Source organism: Tursiops truncatus, chromosome 12, assembly GCF_011762595.2.
Source record: "Tursiops truncatus isolate mTurTru1 chromosome 12, mTurTru1.mat.Y, whole genome shotgun sequence".
In the NCBI taxonomy this organism is placed as follows: domain Eukaryota; kingdom Metazoa; phylum Chordata; class Mammalia; order Artiodactyla; family Delphinidae; genus Tursiops; species Tursiops truncatus.
In genome coordinates, this window is record NC_047045.1 from 79596177 (window position 1) to 79616132 (window position 19956).

The 19956-nt window shown below is 38.5% G+C and overlaps 1 protein-coding gene across 4 annotated transcripts in view; it reads right to left on the minus strand.

Annotated features, from left to right (window-relative positions):
* TMEM242 (transmembrane protein 242) overlaps positions 1-19956 on the minus strand; it is an 85722-nt gene that overhangs the window by 27778 nt on the left and 37988 nt on the right. For 2 of the 4 annotated variants that reach the window (XR_012324946.1, XR_012324945.1), the window contains one exon: positions 18668-18768. Coding sequence is in view for 2 of the 4 variants with exons in the window: in XM_019951480.3 (XP_019807039.1) it covers positions 1927-1947; positions 3634-3771; positions 18668-18768; positions 19287-19374 (348 nt within the window). In the remaining 2 variants the exon portion in view is untranslated. Of the gene's footprint in view, positions 1-1705; positions 1948-3633; positions 3772-18667; positions 18769-19286; positions 19502-19956 lie in introns of those variants that run through there. The other 2 variants (XM_019951480.3, XM_019951479.3) reach the window with 2 other exon arrangements.

Here is a 19956-nt window from a genome sequence, read left to right on the forward strand (position 1 = left end):
GGTCCGGGAAGATCCCACATGCCGCGGAGCAGCTGGGCCCGTGAGCCATGGCCGCTGAGCCTGCGCGTCCGGAGCCTGTGCTCCGCAACGGGAGAGGCCACAACAGTGAGAGGCCCGCGTACCGCAAAAAAAAGTTCATCACTGGAATCGGCAACCTCATCAAAACTCTCTAAATGCAGAGCTTCCCTCGTGGCACAGTGGTTAAGAATCCACCTGCCAACGCAGGGGACATGGGTTCGAGCACTGGTCCGGGAAGATCCCACATGCTGCAGAGCAACTAAGCCCGTGAGCCACAACTACTGAGCCCACGTGCCACAACTTCTGAAGCCCACACACCTAGAGCCCGTGCTTCGCAACAAGAGAAGCCACGACAATGATAAGCCCGTGCACTGCAACGAAGAGTAGCCCCCGCTCACCTCAACTAGAGAAAGCCCGCACGGAGCAACAAAGACCCAACACAGCCAAAAATAAAAAAAAAAAATAAATTAATTAAAAAAACAAACAAACAACTCTCTAAATGCAGAACCGAAATATACCACATTGCTCTCCACAAGCCTCAGGGCAGGGTCATATAATAAGAATTTCCTTGGAAAGTCACCCATAACGCTTAAAAACCTATGCCTTATATACTAACAGTCCACTGGGGAGTGCCGTCTTAGTTCAGTGCCAGGCTCAGGGTAGGCCCACAAATGTCTTTTGAATAAACAAATTAATAAACACGACTGCTTTTAAAAGATGTGTCCTAAAAAAGTATCAGTGGGTTCATTTTTCTGTGAGACTTCTCAGATGTGGAAATCAAACTGATACGCCTAATGACTTACCGGTAGGGAGAGGTTATTTGCATTCTCTCTTTTTGGTTCAAGACATGAAGATGCAATACAAAAGGATTCCAAGTCTCCATACATTCAATAGTGCCAATCAGAAAAGAATCCCACCCCCAAATATTTTATTTAGGTAATAATCCTCTTATCAGTGCCATAATACAAAAACTTTCACATTCTAGAAACTAAAATAGCACAGTCTAGCCCATAAAGCCCAAGTTCTCAAGCATATAATTTAAATAACCTAATTTTGTTGGTCTATGAAAATTTGGATGGATTCATTATGACTCTTCTAAATCAAAGACTGTTCATATTTTCAAATACCTTAAAACTTTACTACTCAATTTATGACCTACATTACTAAACTCTAGAAACATTACCTATCAATTCCATGCACTCAATGTGAAGTACTAACAGACCGTCATTTTAATAGAAACCCAAAGCTTAATAACTTTATTATTATTTGCATGCCCCTCCCCCAAAGCAGATTTCATATGTAGTCAAGGAAGTTTTGTGTACTCCTAGGCAGTTGTGCTTTATAGTCAGCATAAATTAATAAAAATAAAATCTAGGACTATTTTTAAAAAAGCAGTATTATTGTCAAAGCAATACATAATTAAGAATTACACAGAAAAGTAAAATACAAAACTCACCCACATGCCCATAATTCTTTCACATATTATCACCAAACATATTTCCTCCCAATCTTTTCCATTTGTTTTCAAATAATTGCTCTCATATGAAAAAAGAATGGCTGGTCCTATATGAGAATGAAGTCAATTGTAATGTTGGGAGGTCCACACTGAAGATACCCAGTAAAACCTGTCAAATGATCAAGACTGTGTGGATCATTCCACAGTCAAAACCAGATTCACTACCTCCTTCCCCTTGCCCCTTCCACCTACTCCTTTATTTCCCACCTTAGCTAAGGGAGGTAAATTGAAAACGAACCAGGTTCTGCAGACCATCAGACTTAGCTTCAAATCTTGACTCTGCCAATTACAAGTTGTGTGACTTAACCCGAGTCCCTATTTCCTCATTTACAGAATGGGGGATATTAACACCTACTTCATAGTTGTTGTGAGGATTAAATAATCTGCTATGTCTAAAATGTCTGGCACAATGCCTGAAATGGAAGAAGAGATTTTATATTGGTCAAAGCAAAATTGAGGTAACAATAAAAATCATCAAAAATCTTCAGTCATGGGTTTTCTAACTTTTTTCAAGTATCCCTACTTTATTATTACAAACAATGAGTAGCAGGCAGTTACTTAAAAAATAAAGGTTACTCAGACTAGGAAAAAAGCGACATCTGTTTGTCTATCAGTATATTTTAAGTGAAAAGTACAATAATGCCTATGTAGTTATTATTAAACTAAATGTGAAAAATTCAATAATAATAATACCTATTACTCCAGCAATTCCCTCTCCCTTGCATCAATTCCCCCCTTCCACTGAATCACTCCTATCAGCACGCACACATGCTGTTAATTCTCCCAACTTTAAAAAAAAAAACAAAACCTCTCTTGATCCCATTCCCCCTTCTAGCTACGACCCCATTTCTTTCTTTCTCTTTACAGCAAAGCTCAAGACTTGCCCATACACACTGCCTCCAAGCTCTGTCCTCCATTCTCCTTCGGATCCACTCCACTCAGGCTTTACCACCAATGACCACCACATGTCAGTGAACTACCAGTTCTCATCCTACATGACGTATACCCAGCATCCTCCTCCTTGAAAGATGTTTTTTCACCTGGCATCCAAGTCACCATTCTCCTGGTTTCCCCTGCTTCTTCAGCAGGGAAACCTTCTCTCATTCCTCAACCTCTAAACCTTAGGAGCTCCTAAACCAAGGGCTCCTTCCTCAGACCTCTTCTCTTTTCTCTCTACATTCACTGCCTATGTGAGCTCATCTGATCTCATGGTTTAAATACTATCCACATACTGATTTAGATCTTCACCTTGACCTGTTCCCTGAATTCCAACTTCTATATCTAACTGCTTGCTTGACTCTCCACTTGGCTATCTAAAATCTACCTCAAACTCGTAAGTCCCAGACTGAGCCCCTGACATGATCCCCTAATATCTGCTCCTTTCACACTGGTCCCATCCATTTTCCAGTCGTTCAGACCAAAAGCCTGGAGACATCCTTGACTTTTTCTCTCACCTCCCACATTCAGTTTATAACAAGTCCTTGTTGCCCCTACCTTCAAAATATATCCAGAACCTCTCTTCATCAACTCTACTTCTGCCACCCATTCTAAACCACCACCAATTCTCACCTGTCACAAACAGCCTGGTCCACAGAACTTCCTACCGATAGTTTAAATAAAAAGAAGCCAAATATTCCGAATGTACAGCTTTTTACCTTGGAGTATAAGTTACACACACACAGGTACTAGGCTCTTTTTCCAATAATGTGTAAACACATTAATAATTTAAATAATAATTTTAAAATGCTTTATTTTAAACGATGTTTATATATATGGATGTCAAACAGCATAGAAAGTTGTTCCAAATTATTTTACTGAACAAGTAGCTCCCACAAATTTATACAGAACGAACATTTGCTATGCATTAGTCATTACTTAATTATATTTGAAGTTTCACCACTCTTACATATTTAAATTATTTATATGATTTACAAGTAATGAGAAGCTACCTAGTTATTAGTAAAAATTTAGTCAATTCTCTATCATCACTTCACAAGATAGTGAATAAACTGTATGCAAATTTGAAAACCTGGAAGATTTAGACCTCACAAAGTAGAATAAACATTCCAGATAGCAATTACAGGACTGCAGTTACTTACACTGTGAACTCCTAAGGCCTTCCAGACTGCGAAGCTGATCACACCAACCCCACACCAGGCATAAAGTGAGCCCCATCCCAGGGCTCGCAAGGCAAGGGAAGACCCGCTCTCCGGTAAGGCAGCCGTGGCCACACTTCCCTGCAATGAAGACACAAAGGTTCTGGTAAAAATCATCATTCTGAAAGAAAAAATATTTGGAAAGTGTTTGAAATTAATGACTCTCTGTGTCAGCACCATGATACTAGGAAGCCAGACCAACCCAAGTTCATGCACTTAATAACTGCATGACTTAAGGCACAACTGCTCTGACAAATATTTGAGTGTGCAAGGCACCGTGCCAAGATCCGCGCTAGGTACACAGAGCAACTTCTTTCTGACAGAACACTTAAGACCTGGTGAGGGAGGGGGGAAACACGGACAACTAGAAGTAAATTATGATCTAAATGGAAAGGGCAACGACAGAACTGCATATACATACAGGGCACTGTGTACCCAGAGAAGGAGGACACCTGATCGACTTGCAAGAAGGGGAAGTTTTAAGGAAAGCTTCCTGGAAGAGGTGTGCTAAATCTAAATTTGAGAAAAGACTTGTGATATAACTCATTGTGAGGACTTCTAAATATTTATGCAAAATGCCTGACATATAGTAGAAATTCAGCTCCTGGCAACTATTAATAAGAAACTAGAAAAACAACAGTAACCCTCCTCCCAAGTTTCAAGATATAATATTAAGGTAAAAATCTACAATTATACTAATTGAACAACTTTCAGACTATCAGCATAACGAACTTGACTAGAGAAGAATAAGAATGCAACGAGCACTTCAAAAAGGAATAACCGAGGGAGATCCCTGGTGGCCTAGTGGTTAGAATTCCAGGCTTTCATGGCTGTGGCCTGCGATTATGGAAGTGAGATCCTGCGGGCGAGGCCAAAGGAAAAAAAAAAAAAAACCTGCCCCCATTACGAAATGTGCTGGGGTTGGGGGAGGGGTGGGTGCACTGTAAAAAGAGATACTGGGAGGAATGGTGTACCAATTTCTAAAGTCCCTTCCAATTCCATGACTTAGTAATTTATGAATTTATTTATTTATATTTATTTATTATTTTTGGCTGTGTTGGGTCTTCAGTGCTGCGTGCAGGCTTTCTCTAGTTGTGGCGAGCGGGGGCTACTCTTCGTTGTGGTGCGTGGGTTTCTCTTGTTGCCGAGCACAGACTCTAGAGCACGCAGGCTTCAGTAGATGTGGTGTGTGGGCTCAGTAGTTGTGGCTCGTGGGCTCTAGAGCGCAGGCTCAGTAGCTGTGGTGCACAGGCTTAGTTGCTCCGCAGCATGTGGGATCTTCCCGGAGCAGGGCTCGAACCCATGTCCCCTGCACTGGCGGGCAGATTCTTAACCACTGTGCCACCAGGGAAGCCCCATGTTTAAAATGTAAGTTGACAGTGTATTTTTATTTAAAGATTTAAACTGAAATAAAGAAGATACTCCTCCACTACACTGGTCAGACACTCATTGGAGGACAATATCTAGGGTTAGTGTCTACTAATTTAGGTTAGAAGGAGCTCATAATAAGAAAACAACAAAACAGTAAAGCTCTGGTATGAAGGGAACTAATTTAATTTTTTGTAAAGTATGGTGATTCTATGGATGTGGTGAGCTCTTTTTCCATATCTATTGTTTCATGAATAAAACTGCACAAGTGGCATTCACATGCTAAATGTTTCTTTTTACTATTGATACCATTAAATTACATTGATCAGAAGGACTAAAGCCACATTTTTCCTTATACTGTTAAAGGACCATTAATCTTATTTTAAAATGAGATTAATTTTTAAATAAGATTGCAGGACTGCAATCTCCCAGGGATCCTGTATTTCCAAATACTATATCACAGTTAATAATTTTATATATATATATATATGCACATAATTATATATATATTGCTCCCTTACTATATGACAAGCACTGTTCAAAGCATTTTGCATATAGTAATTCATTAAGCATTTTACTTCACCTTACTCTGTGAGACATGTACTATTATCCTCATTTTACTAAAGACCAACTAAAGTAGAGAGAGATTAAATAACTTGTTCAAGGTTTCATGCTTATAAAAGCTAGAGCACTTCAGCAGCCTGGCTTTACGGACTAAGTGGAATTTGCCATTCAGTCATTTATCACCTCTGATTCTAAATACAACACAATACAAAATGTAAATGAAAGTCTCTTTTTAAGTGGAAACAAATCATAGTGTAAATTAGAATAAAAACATCATTACTTAGGATAACTCAAATATTTACACTACTGGAAGTAGAGAAAGAAGTGATAATACTTACGGGCCTACTTGAAATGTAACCAAGGGGCATTCACTTATTCCCATAGTTTGACATGAATATGAAATGTAATTTATCTTTAAAAATTTTTTTAAAGGAGACTGCAGAATTTAGGAAATATTAAGAATTTATTATTTTTCCCTGTGAGCCTGTCTGCTAAAACACATTAAATATCAACGAACAAAAATAGTCAGAAACAATAAAAACTTGAACTTCCTCAAAAGTTGTATCTTATTTTTTTCTGATTATATATCATTGTGGAAAATTTGGTATGTATGAGAAAGCATAAGAATGAATGGAAAAAAACTCCCTTTTATTATTTAGTAAAAACCATGTTAGACATTTTGACATATTCTCCCTCCTTCTGATTGTGAACATTTTAAAAACAACTTAACACCATTAAAATGTTCTTAATCTTCAACTTTCATCCTCTCGTGTCAAAAACTCAAATATTTTTACTGGTTACATGGCACTGATTTATCATAATTTACTTAGCCATTTGTTATTAATGTACACTAGTTTCACTTTCTTATATTAATTTTTTATATTAAAAACTTCTTTGTGCCTAAACACTGACTTGCATTTCTGATTAAGTCCTTGGGGAAAATTCCTCAAAGTAGAATTATTAAGTGGAGAAGCATGAATATTTTATAAGCTGATAAACACTCTAAACTGTTTTTCAAAAGGTTGTTCTAAGTTACAATGCTGTTTTATGAGGACCATTTCAAGTTGGCCTGCATTAGATGGTCTCAGTAAAAATAAAAACATGAAAAAAGAAACCTTTGAAATTTATATAAGACTATTTATTTTCTTTGCGGTACGCGGGCCTCTCACTGTTGTGGCCTCTCCCGTTGTGGAGCACAGGCTCCAGACGCGCAGGCTCAGCGGCCATGGCTCATGGGCCCAGCTGCTCCGCGGCATGTGGGATCTTCCCGGACCGGGGCACAAACCTGTGTCCCCTACATCGGCAGGCGGACTCTCAACCACTGCGCCACCAGGGAAGCCCTATAAGACTATTTATAACTTACATTTCTATTGTTACTGAGAATTATTTGTCCAAGTTATTATAAGTCAATGTTCACATCTTTTGAATTGCATATTCATGTTTTTTGTCCATTTAAAGTTTTCTGATTTGTATATTCTTTCTATATTAATGTTCTTTGAAGCCCTTATACCTATCATATGTGCTATCATATTTCCCTAGTTTGGTTTGCTTTTATCCTTTTATTTTGCTTATTGTTTGTTTGTTTTTGGTCAAAAATGCATTCTAATGCTTTTAAACTTACTAAAATTTCCCTCATCTGGAAATTGGTTCAAGATGGCAGAGTAGAAGGACATGCGCTCACTCCCTCTTGCGAGAGCACCGGAATCACAACTAACTGCTGAACAATCATCGACAGAAAGACACTGGAACTCACCAAAAAAGATACCCCACATCCAAAGACAAAGGAGAAGCCACAATGATATGGTAGGAGGGGCACAATCACAATAAAATCAAATCCCATAACTGCTGGGTGGGTGACTCACAAACTGGAGAACACTTATACCACAGAAGTCCACCCACTGGAGTGAAGATTCTGGGCCACACATCAGGCTTCCCAACCTGGGGGTCCAGCAACAGGAGGAGGAATTCCCAGAGAATCAGACTTTGAAGGCTAGCGGGATCTGACTGCAGGACTTCGACAGGACTGGGGGAAACAGAGACTCCACTCTTGGAGGGCACACACAAAGTAGCGTGCACACTGGGACCCAGAGGAAGGAGCAGTCTCCCATAGGAGACTGAACCAGACCTACCTGCTAGTGTTGGAGGGTCTCCTGCAGAGGTGGGGGCCTGCTGTGGCTCACCATAGGGACAAGGACACAGCCAGTAGAAGTTCTGGGAGGTACTCATTGGCGTGACCCCTCCCAGAGTCCACCAATGGACCCACCAAAGAGCCTGTAGGCTCCAGTGCTGGGTCACCTCAGGACAAACAATCAACAGGAAGGGAACTCGGCCCCACCCATCAGCAGTTTTAAAGTTTTACTGAGCCCTGCCTACCAGAGCAACACCCAGCTCTACTACCACCAGTCCCTCCCATCAGGAAACTTGCACAAGCCTCTTAGATAGCCTCATCCACCAGAGGGCAGAGAGCAGAAGCAAAAAGAACTACAATCCTGTACCCTGTGGAACGAAATCACATTCACATAAAAACAGACAAAATGAGAAGGCAGAGGATTATGTACCAGATGAAGGAACAAGATAAAACCCCAGAAAAACAACTAAATGAAGTGGAGATAGGCAACCTTCCAGAAAAAGAATTCAGAATGATAGTGAAGATGATCCAGGACCTCGGAAAAAGAATGGAGGCAAAGATCGAGAAGATGCAAGAAATATTTAACAAAGACCTCAAAGAATTAAAGAAAAAACAAACAGAGATGAACAATACAATAACTAAAAGGAAAAGTACACTAGAAGGAATCAATAGCAGAATAACCGAGGCAAAACGGATAAGTGACCTGGAAGACAGAATGGTGGAACTCACTGCCATGGAACAGAATAAAGAAAAAAGAATGAAAAGAAATGAAGACAACCTAAGAGACCTCTGGGACAACATTAAATGCAACAACATTCACATTATAGGGGTACCAGAAGGAGAATAGAGAAAGGACCTGAGAAAATATTTGAAGAGATTATAGTCGAAAACTTCCCTAACATGGGAAAGGAAATAGCCACCCAGTCCAGGAAGCGCAGAGAGTCCCAGGCAGGATAAACCCAAGGAGAAACACACCAAGACACAGAGTAATCAAATTGACAAAAATTAAAGACAAAAAGAAAAATTTAGGAAAAAATGACAAATAAGATACAAGGGAACTCCCATAACGTTAACAGCTGATTTCTCAGCAGAAACTCCACAAGCCAGAAGGCAGTAGCATAATACATTTAAAGTGATGAAAGGGAAGAAACTACAACCAAGATTACTCTACCCAGCAAGGATCTCATTCAGATTCAACAGAGATATCAAAAGCTTTACAGACAAGCAAAAGCTAAGAGAATTCAGCACCACCAAACCAGCTCTACAACAAATACTAAAGGAACTTCTCTAAGTGGGAAACACAAGAGAAGAAAAGGACCTACAAAAACAAACCCAAAACAATTAAGATAATGGTAATAGGAACATACATATCAATAATTACCTTAAACGTGAATGGATTAAATGCTCCAACCAAAAGACACAGGCTTGCTGAATGGATACAAAAATAAGACCCATATATATGCTGTCTACAAGAGACCCACTTCAGACCTAGGAACACATACAGACTGAAAGTGAAGGGATGGAAAAAGATATTCCATGCAAATGGAAATCAAAAGAAAGCTGGAGTAGCAATACTCACAGTAGATAAAATAGACTTTAAAATAAAGAATGTTACAAGAGACAAGGAAAGACACTACATAATGATCAAGGGATCAATCCAGGAAGAAAATATAACAACTATAAATATATATGCACCCAACATAGGAGCACCTCAATACATAAGGCAAATGCTAACAGCTATAAAAGAGAAAATCGACAGTAACACAATAATAGTGGGGGACTTTAACACCTCACTTACACCAATGGACAGATCATCCAGACTGAAAATTACTAAGGAAACACAAGCTTCAAATCACACAGTAGACCAGACAGATCTGATATTTATAGGACATTCCATCCGAAAACAGATTACACCTTCTTCTCAAGTGCACACAGAACATTCCCCAGGACAGATCACATCCTGGTCACAAATCAAGCCTCAGTAAATTTAAGAAAACTGAAATCATATCAAGCATCTTTTCCAACCACAACGCTATGAGATTACAAATCAATTACAGGGAAAAAAACGTAAAGAACACGAACACATGGAGGCTAAACAACACGTTACTCAATAGCCAAGAGATCACTGAAGAAATCAAAGAGGAAATCAAAAAATTGCTAGAGACAAATGAGGATGAAAACACAACAATCCAAAGCCTATTGGATGCAGCAAAAGCAGTTCTAAAAGGGAAGTTTATAGCAATACAAGCCTACCTCAAGAAACAAGAAACATCTCAAATGAACAATCTAAACTTACACCTAAAGGAACGAGAGAAAGAAGAACAAACAAAACCCAAAGTTAGTAGAAGGAAAGAAATCATAAAGATCAGAGCAGAAATAAATGAAATAGAAAGAAAACAATAGCAAAGATCAATAAAACTAAAAGCAGGTTCTTTGAGAAGATAAACAAAATTGATAAACCTTTAGTCAGACTCATCAAGGGAAAGAGGGAGAGAACTCAATTCAATAAAATTAGAAATGAAAAAGGAGACGTTACAACAGACACCACAGAAATACAAAGCATCCTAAGAGACTACTACAAGCAACTCTATGCCAATAAAATGGACAACCTGGAAGAAATGGACAAATTCTTAGAAAGAGGTTACCTTCCAAGACTGAACCAGGAAGAAATAGAAAATATAAACAGACCAATCACAAGTAATGAAATCGAAACTGTGATTAAAAATCTTCCAGCAAACAAAAGTTCAGGACAAGATGGCTTCACAGGTGAATTCTATCAAACATTTAGACAAAAGCTAACACCCATCCTTCCCAAACTCTTCCAAAAAATTGCAGAGGAAGGAACACTCCTAAACTCATTCTACAAGGCCACAACCCTGATACCAGAACCAGACAAAGATACTACAAAAAAGAAAACTACAGACCAATAACACTGATGAATATAGATGTAAAAATCCTCAACAAAATACTAGCAAACAGAATCCAACAGCACATTAGAAGGATCATATACCATGATCAAGTGGGGTTTATCCCAGGGATACAAGGATTCTTCGGTATATGCAAATCAATCAATGTGATACACCATATTAACAAATTGAAGAATAAAAACCATATGATCATCTCAACAGATGCAGAAAAAGCTTTTGACAAAATTCAACACCCATTTATTATAAAAACTCTCCAGAAAGTGGGCACAGAGGGAACCTACCTCAACATACTAAAGGCCATATACGACAAGCCCACAGCAAACATCATTCTCAATGGTGAAAAACTGAAAGCACTGCCTCTAAGACCAGGAACAATACAAGGATGTCCACTCTCACCACTATTATGCAACATAGTTCTCGAAGTCCTAGCCACGGCAACCAGAGAAGAAAAAGAAATAAAAGGAATGCAAATTGGAAAAGAAGTAAAACTGTCACTGTTTGCATATGACATGATACTATACATAGAGAATCCTAAAGATGCCACCAGAAAACTACTAGAGCTAATCAATGAATTTGGTAAAGTGGCAGGATACAAAATTAATGCACAGAAATCTCTTGCATTCGTATACACTAACAACGAAAGATCAGAAAGAGAAATTAAGGAAACAATTCCATATACCACTGCAACAAAAGGAATAAAATACCTAGGAATAAACCTACCTAAGAAGGTAAAAGACCTGTACTCAGAAAACTATTAAGACACTGATGAAAGAAATCAAAGATGACACAAACAGATGGAAAGATATACCATGTTCTTGGATTGGAAGAATCAACACTGTGAAAATGACTATACTACCCAAAGCAATCTACAGATTCAATGCAATTCCTATCAAACTACCAAAGGCATATTTTTACAGAACTAGAACAAAAAATCTTAAAATTTGTATGGGGACATAAAAGACCCTGAATAGCCAAAGCAATCTTGAGGGAAAAAAACAGAGCTGGAGGAATCGGGCTCCCTGACTTCACGCTATACTACAAAGCTACAGTAATCAAGACAATATGGTACGGGCATAAAAACAGAAACACAGATCAATGGAACAGGGTAGAAAGCCCAGAGATAAACCCACGCACCTTTGGTCAACTAATCTATGACAAAGGAGGCAAGGATATACAATGGAGAAAATACAGTCTCTTCAATAAGTGGTGCTGGGAAAACTGGACAGCTACATGTAAAGAATGAAATTAGAACACTCCCTAATACCATACACAAAAATAAACACAAAATGGATTAAAGACCTAAATGTAAGACCAGACACTATAAAACTCTTAGAGGAAAACATAGGAAGAACACTCTTTGACATAAATCACAGCAAGATTATTTTTGACCCACCTCCTAGAGTGATGGAAATAAAAACAAAAATAAACAAATGGGACCTAATGAAACTTGAAAGCTTTTGCACAGCAAAGGAAACCATAAACAAGATGAAAAGACAACCCTCAGAATGGGAGAAAATATTTGCAAACGAATCAACAAAGGATTAAACTCCAAAATATATAAACAGCTCATGCAGCTCAATATTAAAAAAACAAACAACCCAATCAAAAAATGGGCAGAAGACCTAAATAGACATTTTTCCAAAGAAGACATACAGATGGCCAAGAAGCACATGAAAAGCTGCTCAACATCACTAATTATTAGAGAAATGCAAATCAAAACTACAATGAGGTATCACCTCACACCAGTTAGAATGGGCATCATCAGAAAATCTACAAACAACAAATGCTGGAAAGGGTGTGGAGAAAAGGGAACCCTCTTGCATTGTTGGTGGGAATGTAAATTGATCCAGTCACTATGGAGAACAGTATGGAGCTTCGTTAAAAAACTAAAAACAGAATTACCATGTGACCCAGCAATCCCACTACTGGGCATATACCCAGAGAAAACCACAAATCAAAAAGACACATGCATCCCAATGTTCACTGCAGCTCTATTTACAATAGCCAGGTCATTGAAGCAACTTAAATGCCCACTGACAGACAAATGGATAAAGAAGATGTGGTACATATATACAATGGAATATTATCAGCCATAAAAAGGAACAAAATTGGGTCATTTGCAGAGACGCGGATGGACCTAGAGACCGTTATACAGAGTGAAGTTAAGTCAGAAAGAGAAAAACAAATATCATATATTAACGCATATATGTGGCACCTAGAGAAATGGTACAGATGAACCGGCCTGCAAGGCAGAAGCAGAGACACAGATGTACAGAACAAACGTATGGACACCAAGCGGGGAAAGCGGGGAGGGGTGGTAGTGGGATGAATTGGGAGATTGGGATTGACATATATATATATACTAATACGTATAAAATAGATAACTAATAAAAAAACTATTTAATAGAAGACATGAAGAGATTAAAATAAATAAATAATGTACATGACAATTTAAAAAAACATCTTATTGCTACAAAAAAAGCTAACCATCATTGGTGCCTTCGGCAAGTCAGTAATCTTTTTATCATAGTCACATCAGAGATCACTGATCATAGATCACTGTAACAAATAAAGAAAAGCTTGAAATACTGAGGGAATTACCAAAATGTAACACAGAGACGCAAAGTGAACAAAAAAAAAAAACCTTCCCTCATTCAAGTCCCAGTCATTTCTCTTTCCTTCTAGCTGTATTTTTTTTTAAAAAAACTTTTACCCCTAACTTTTTAGCTCAGCTGGTATTTACTTTAGTTTTAATGGAAGTTGATAACTAAAGGGAGTTTACTCCAATAGCTTAGCATCTGCCCCAGCACCACTCTATAGATTAATCCTTCTCCCAACTTATTTAAAAAATTAGAGAGATTTGTTTCTAAGCTATTTTCGTAATGTGAACTGATTTTTTTAAATAACAGAATCACACAGATCTAATTATAGAATCATTAAAAAGCCTTAATATCCAGAAAGTATATCATACTCATTACTTTTTTTTTTTTTGCAGTACGCGGGCCTCTCACTGCTGTGGCCTCTCTCGTTGCGGAGCACAGGCTCCGGACGTGCAGGCTCAGAGGCCATGGCTCACGGGCCCAGCCGCTCCGCGGCATGTGGGATCTTCCCGGACCGGGGCACGAACCCGTGGCCCCTGCATCGGCAGGCGGACTCTCAACCACTGCGCCACCAAGAAAGCCCATACTCATTACTTTTCATCAAACATTTCTTTACCATTTTTATCTATTAATTCTTCCAGAAAAACCCTGAAACGTTTTGTCAAGTTCTCCAATTCCCATTCATTAGCATTTTCATTAGAATGACATCAAACATTAGCTAACTGGCAAGAGACAGCAAATTTATAACATCCTGTCTTTCATCGGCAAATATATTTCCATTTACTCAAGTCTTATTTTTTTAAGAATTTTCTTTATATTGCTCAACCCATTTCTTAATAAAGGTTTTTTTATGCATGCATTTGTGATTGTGAATGTTATTCATAGTACATAGAAACACTTTATCTGTATCCCCATGCCTAGACCTAGCAGATCTTATCTAATGACATACTTTTTGTAGATATATCCTGGTCCTTACCAGATTTTCAAGAGATTTTTTCTTTAGCCATTTTCTATGATGAAAACAATATACTACTCTCTAATCTTATTCCTTCTTCTCATGTCACTATAATTTCAGCAACAGATCTCACACAAATGCACTAATTTCTAATTGGCTTGCATTTTCATCCAGAAGCAGTATCATTAACCAAATATTATTACAGCAGGGTCAGTTTACGTGCTTTGGCTTAAATTTTATTTTAGAAACTTAAATTAAAAATCTCTTATTTCCCTAAGAAGAAATTATATATGTATTACAGATGTACATAAATTTTTAAAAGTCTACACAAACCCACATTTGTTTTGCTAAGTAAAAAAGGTAACTATGTATAAAAATAACCCTTAATAACACAGCAATACTCCAAATAAAATCTTAGGTTTGCCAAATTTTCAGATTAAAAAAAAAAAGGTACATGCTGTATTTGTATATCAGTCTCAGAAATTGATTGTGAAAGGAAGTGAGTTATTATCAGTTACTGTCTACATACTTCCAAAAATGAATTTTAGTGGAAATGATGTTAAAAAATTGATCTGCCCTTATTATTAAGTTTTTAAAAGTCTAGTCACAAGCTTTATCCGCTGGAGTTATACATCACATGACCTTCATATAGCCTGCTCAGAATTTTCAAAATGAACACTGACTGGTTGCAGGGAAAGACTGACTTGCCAAAAAATAATGTTGCTTTGAAAGATCTTTACATATAACCAACCACATATGCTAGTCACATATATATAAATGAAAACTACCTTTTTCTTCACTACCACATTGTTTATTTTTTTCATTTAAATTAAAATGAAGCCATGTGCATATGGAAGTTTGAATTTAACAAATCACAATGCAGTTATGATATTTAATATCCAAGATAAAACAAAAAAATTATTTTCCATTATTTTGTGTTTATAATACCTCTTATGCTTAAAGACACGGGTACCCCTTATCTTGTATCTATTTTAACAAGAATTAATCTATTATTCACAGGTGCAGGACCTATCAAGAACGAATTGTTCAGCTTTTCCAGAAAGTTAACTGCTTACCTAAGAATAAGGCTCATGTTTTTAGTTTAGTTTTTTTTTTTTTTTCAGTTTAATCCTGGGCTGAATTTGACATAAATCAAACTGATATTTAAAAAGAATGCTCAATCTAGCTATTTCCCCTACAGAGCATTCTTACCTGATACATTTTGCTATATTCTTTACATCACAGAAATAGCCGTGTTGTTGTAACATAAACAATATATATTTTTAAAAGATTTATTTTTATAATTTCTCATAAGTTGTAACTGTATCAGAAAGATGATGACTCACCCTTATGGTCTGTTCATTACCTAAATGGGTCTTGAAATAACTGTTATTTGAAGGATATTTAACCTCCAAAACAGGGGTTCTCAAACTTCCTGGTCTCAGGATCCATTTACACTTTGATCCCAAAGATTTCTGATTATGTGAATTAAAATAACCATCTTACAAAACAAAACATTTAGTGCAAAGATAGGCAACGTTTTACATTTTTGTTAATTTTTTAAATGTCTGGTTTAATAAAGACAGCTGAATTTTCATATACGTGTCTATATTCAATCTGTTGCAATATGTTTATTGGTTGAAGTATATGAATAAAATCTCTCCTCATACAGATATGTGGTTGGAAAAGGGAGGAGTATTTTAATAGCCTCCCTTCTTTGATACTATACCCAAACTCAACAAATAGTTTCTTAAAAATTATCTGCAATATGGAATATAAAATCGTATCAATGAATTTTTGTACTTTATTACATTAAAACCCATTAGTCTAATCTGCATTTTTGAATGGAACTTTTATCCAGGCATCATGATCATTCAGAAAATAATGATTTGCCAAGATAACAGTTATCTTTCAACTGTTGACATCATTTATTTATTAAATACCAAAAAATTACATCATTCATATCCCTACCAATCTCATTAGAATAGCTTTTTAGGGACTTCCCTGGTGGTCCAGTGGTAAAGAATCCACCTTATAATGCATGTGATGTTCAATCCCTGGTCAGGGAACTAAGCTCTCACATGTTGTGGGGCAACTAAGCCCACGTGCCATAACTACTGAGCTCATGCGCCTCAACTAGAGAGCCTGCGTGCCACAACTACAGAGCCTATGTGCTCGGGAACCCACACGCCACAACTACAGAACCCACACGCCACAACTACAGAGCCCATGCGCCCTGGAGCCTGCACACCACAACTAGAGAGAAGCCTGTGCACCACAACGAAGAGCCCATGTGACGCAATGAAGATCCCATGTGCCACAACTAAGACCCAACAGCAGCCAAAAATATATTAGATAAATAAATAAATAAATAAATCTTTAAAAAAAAGAAAAGCCTTTTAAGTGTTTGAGCAGCTGGCAAGCTCACAATGGCAGACACACGTTTTCTAAAATCTAATTTTTACTCAAAAACTGGAATTTTATCACTGGCAACAAATACTAACAATTGCTTGCTTGAAGAGACAGGTTCATTTTGTTCATTTTCAAGAAAATGTCTACCAAATACTCACTTCTGAATAACTACAATTTGTCTGTTGCTCTTACAAGTGAAAATAATATGCCATGAAAAAAAGTGGCTAGTTCAGTGTGTATCTCACACAACTGCTTTTTCTTGAGAAAAACATACTACTTTGGTATAAAGCAGAAGCGCTTTATGTGTACTTCCCATTTCTTCACACAGAATATTAAAGAGGTTAAGTTCAAGGGTCAAGATATTAAAAATAAATAATTTTACTTCTTCATCAAGGATACTCTTATGCAATGATGGGTTTAACCTCGGGTGCACAGGAAGGAAGAAAACTATGCCTGCTAGTATAGTTTGGGGCCACTGCCTCGACTACAGCAAGGCACCAGCCAGTTTTACCCTCTGTTGTTTCTGTATCATTAGTGCAGGTATCTTAGCAGTATTATGAAAATAACTGACTTTACAGACCCCCAACGGGTCTCAAGTATCCCCAGGGTTCTGTGGACCACAGTTTGAAAACCACCACGTTAGACTATAAAGGCCATGTGTGATATCAAATCTCAGAACCACAAAATAGAATGCAAAGTTGTGAACATGTATATGTGCTTTTTTTTTCCTGAGAGAGAATTGCTAGCTTTCATCAGATTCTCAAAAAAGATCTGTGACCCAAAGGTTATCATGTTAACTTGGATTTAGAAATCAACCAAAACTCCACTATTAAAACACCACTATCAGTCAGGTTTCACTGATTTCTTTCACAAAATATATATTTCTGCGCTGAAAATATTCTGTGACATAGGGGGAAAATGACCATGAGCTCATAACAGTGATTTGGGAAATTCCATAGGAACTCTGAGTATTCAGAGGGGAATCCAAATGCACTTGAAATGTGGTCTCTTGCCATTCTTAAGGCTTAAATATGATTATCAGATTATTAAAGATAAATACAAGTCAAAAAGGAATTCAACTGGTTTATGACTTTTCATATAACACTGTATTCCAAGGCAAATATCAAATTGTAATTAGATTGTTATTTGTGTGATTATTTGTTTACCATCTGTCTCCCACACCAGACTTAGCTTTTTGAGGGGTACATATGTTTTGTTCATTTTTGTATCTCTTGCACCTAGCTAGCACAGTGCCTGCACATAAAAGATCCAAAATAAACATTTGTTGAATCAATTAATGGATAAATAAACCTTATGAGGCGGATAGGGCAGAAACAGAACGATACAGAAGAACCACCACAGGGGAAGAAAATTTCTCAACTGGGAAAATGAAGTACACCTGTCCATGACAGCATGACTGCTCAATTTTGCTCATGGAATAAGGATTTTCTGCCCTCCGTAGGTTATAGTCATTCAACCAAAATTTACTGAGCACCTACTATGTGCCAGGCAATTTTCTAGGGAGTGGGGCTGCTGCACTGCACAAGCATGCATGGTTTCTGGGTTCAAGGAGCTGACCTATGTTTTTCATCTATACTAAGATGCACTGTATTTCATCATTTTAACATCTCTGAGAAAAGCCTCTTGCAGTGCTGTGTCAAGAATTTAATTGGCATTTTTTTTCTTTTTTAGTGGTACATACAATATTGGGGCCTCTTACAACTGAGAATGATTTACCTAGATTTAGAGTTAATGTCATGTTGTGAATAAGAAATGTACTGGATGAGCTTTCAAAGTCTTGTTCTGCTAAAAGTTTAAAAAGCGCATAAAGTACTTCTTTTTAAACGAAAATACAGACAGTTGATTAATTTGTACACTTCCTGAATCTATGAGGTGCACACTGGTTTACTTCTTAAAGTAATGTGAAAGGCCATCAACACTTTCTTTACTTTTCCTAGTCAAAACAGCTGCCATTGATTTGTAAACAACAATACTGCTATGAATGGATTTCGGTGTCACAAACCTTATTGAACCATTCAGGACTTCTCTTTTTAGCCAATGATAGCGTTGTAACAAATCCAGCCAGCATTCCCGCTGCAGCAACAGTACCAAGGAAAATTCCACCTGTCAAGAGTTTTGGGGGTAGGGCATGGAGGGTGGGGAGAGGAAAAAAAAAAAAAAAACCCTTACGTTAAAAAGATGGACACAAGTAAGTTTCAGATACTATTTAAAAATCACTTTTGAATTTCGAGAAACGATGGCTAAGCAGCTCTTGGCAAAGGTAAATGACAGCGGCTGGGAAACCTGCGTGACCACACGACCTCTGGTTCCTGAGGCCATGCTAAGGTAGAAAATAGGCGCAGGGTCTCTTCCCCTCTTCCCGGGGACAACTGCGTGAAGTTTCTCCAGGGGAGAAAAAAGAGAGAGTGGGAGTTAGAAAAGGGAGGACACGAGAGAAACTGCAGAGGGAATGGGGGAAATGCAGTACATACAGAACAGCTCGCGGGACCAGCCCACGGACTAAACTCAGGGCACTCAAGCGAAGGTCTCCCTGGGCGGGGTGTGAGTGGGAATGCCAGCTCCAGCGCAGGCTAGGGCCCCGGGTGAGGTTACCCCGACACCCGCACCCCACCCCACCACACCTTTAACCACGAAAAGCCGGTCATTAGTTGCCGCCGGAGCCCCCAGCCGAGAAGACGGCTCTCCAGCGCCCGTATCCTCTGTCTCCATGTTTATAAGCCTCCACTACTGCGTCCGGCGCCAACTGGGACCGGGTGGAAGCGAGAGCTAGGCGGAGGAGAAAGGTTCCGCTGCCCCCTCCATCTGTGCAACCTGAATACCGGTCCGGAGAACGACCTTTGCCCCAAAACTTCTGTCCTCCCCCGCGCGCGAGCGGGGAAGCTGCTGTGGCTGCACCCCGGGGGCGGTGTCTTCCAAGGCTGTCAACCAGGGAGGATCATTTGCCTGCTCCAAGGTGATGATCGCTGCACTTTAATATTGTGTCTATTTGAAACACTGCTCAGCTTTGACTCTAGGGGGCAGTGAGGGGTTGCAGATTGCGCCAGGAGCCCAGTCCCAGCCTGGTTAGAGACTGCAGCTCTGTTTCCCGGTGAGCCGTACACTAGGTCTGAGGATTTGGCCGGCGTTAACATTTCACGATTCTAAAAAGTAGGCCTCAGCCTTTTCTCTGTACTTTGCTGCGAAATTTCGTAACAGTTGTCGCTTTAGGTGTAAGTGACAGGCTTTATCCCTGGAAGACTGCCAGCCTATGAGCTGTGTGGTGATGCGCTTCCTACCCCACGGTTTGATTGA